Source organism: Rhagoletis pomonella, unplaced genomic scaffold, assembly GCF_013731165.1.
Source record: "Rhagoletis pomonella isolate Grant_MI unplaced genomic scaffold, Rhpom_1.0 Rhpom_scaffold_00007, whole genome shotgun sequence".
Taxonomy (NCBI): domain Eukaryota; kingdom Metazoa; phylum Arthropoda; class Insecta; order Diptera; family Tephritidae; genus Rhagoletis; species Rhagoletis pomonella.
In genome coordinates this window covers 53,553,271-53,555,074 of record NW_023458561.1, presented here as the reverse complement: position 1 = coordinate 53,555,074, position 1,804 = coordinate 53,553,271, and the positions used below count along the sequence as shown (strand labels likewise).

General features: G+C 44.9%; 2 protein-coding genes across 2 annotated transcripts in view; both read right to left on the bottom strand.

Moving 5' to 3' along the window:
* Positions 1-1,804, bottom strand: part of LOC118743066 — a gene marked incomplete in the record, with an annotated part of 55,285 nt that overhangs the window by 38,598 nt on the left and 14,883 nt on the right.
* On the bottom strand, positions 73-1,710 carry LOC118743902 (probable hydroxyacid-oxoacid transhydrogenase, mitochondrial). The gene is made up of 5 exons (XM_036476664.1): positions 1,661-1,710; positions 1,514-1,607; positions 1,077-1,451; positions 861-1,014; positions 73-815 (listed from the first exon to the last, which is right to left on the bottom strand). Exons 1-5 carry the CDS (start codon positions 1,708-1,710, stop codon positions 73-75), a joined length of 1,416 nt encoding a protein of 471 aa, XP_036332557.1.

Genomic DNA, 1,804 nt, shown 5'->3' with positions numbered 1-1,804 from the left:
AAAAAACATCATAAAAGCAATCCAGTCTCCTACGTGCAATATACATCATTCACAAGTAAGTGCAAATCTTCCCTAGTAAATTTCCATAGAGTTCTCAAATAGCTTTGCCAAGTCCTCCCTGCTCTGCTGGCGTGGTGCCAGTTTAGTTATACGCTCCTGCGGCAAAGTACCTTCCACCAATGCTGGAATATCACCACTATTGAAGCCCAAAGCATTTAGTCCATTCTCAATACCAGCGCGTTGCATAAATGAACGTACTGTGTCAGCCAAGATTCGACCGGCGTCGGCCAATTTCGCATTGCTGGTGTCTGCGCCAAGTATTTGAGCGGCCTCCAAGTGCCGTTGCGGGCATGCCGGCGCCGTGAACTGAAATACAGCTGGTGCACTTATGACCACCGATAGACCGTGTGGTACAATTGCATGTGTATCCGCATAACCCTCGGGCCGGTAATCACGAACATTGCCGGAGATTGGATAAGACAGCCCGTGACAAAGGTGCACACCAGCGTTACCAAAGCCCACACCAGCCATAGCAGAGGCGAGATGCATTTGTGAACGTGCTTTCTCATTGTCTGGCTGGTAAATGGCATTGATGAAGTGATCCCGTATTATTTGCAGTGAAAAACGCGCCCACACATCAGAAATAGGATTGCGACCTTGGTAGGGAGGACGTAGGCTAGGGTCAGTAGGTGCGGGGCCACGTTCGCGATAATCTATGGCAGTGAAGCTTTCAAGTGCGTGACAGAAAACGTCGAAACCACAAAACGCAGTGACACGCTCGGGTTGTGTCAGTGTGTGCAGAGGATCGATGATAGCTGCAAAGAAAGAAAATTAATATAAAATCGAATTATAAGTTTCACCTCGTTCTATACCTAATTTAGGTTTTAAAAGTTTACTGGAGATCCCAGTTTTCGCATGCAACTTTTTGTAATCAAAAATTGCTACACCGGTAGTCTCAGAACCGGTGCCTGAAGTGGTCGGCAGCGCGATCAACGGTTTCAAATCGACATTTATCTTAAAATACAAACAATAATAACACAAAATGACATGTTCAAGGGAATCAGTTTCTTAAATACCTCTTTGCCTTTGCCAATCGGCTTGTTCACATAATCCAAAAATTCCGCCTCCCTATCACAAGCGAATAAATTAGCTGCTTTGCAAGTATCAATTACGGAACCACCACCAATTGCTACAAAAGCATCAAATTGTTTTCCCCTTGCGAAGGTCGCAGCATCCCATAAACTTGCGTCTGTCGGTTCAACGCGAGTCTTGTCATAGACTTCATATGCTATGCCATGACGGCTTAGCGAATCAAAAGCTGTGCGTACACTAGGTAATTTTGCAACGTTCACGTCAGTGACCAAACAAACGGACTTTGCACCCCAGTTGCGAAGATCGGCACCAAGCTCTGCTGAAACACCTGGACCAAAACGCACCGTTGAGGAAGACATCTACAGGTTCAAAAAGAGGTTACATCTTATTTTCAACTAGTTAAATAACCGATTGCGTCCACCTCGAATGCATATTCCATTTTGCCGGTTCGATTGGCCGCAGCCAGTTGGTCGGTGCCCGAACTGTAGCCATGTGAATGTGCCGGGCAGCTACAGCTAAACGAAAAAGTAAACATTTTGTTTGAATTTATTGATCAGAAAAAACTTACGATTTGCTAACAATGGCTTGCATTAAATGAACTGCATTTTTTCGCGACATTTTCGTGGCACTTAATTTAACTAAACTTGTGTAGGTATGTAGTATGCGATCAGCTGCTTGCACTGATAAGATGCTCAATCGGCTTTGTTATCGA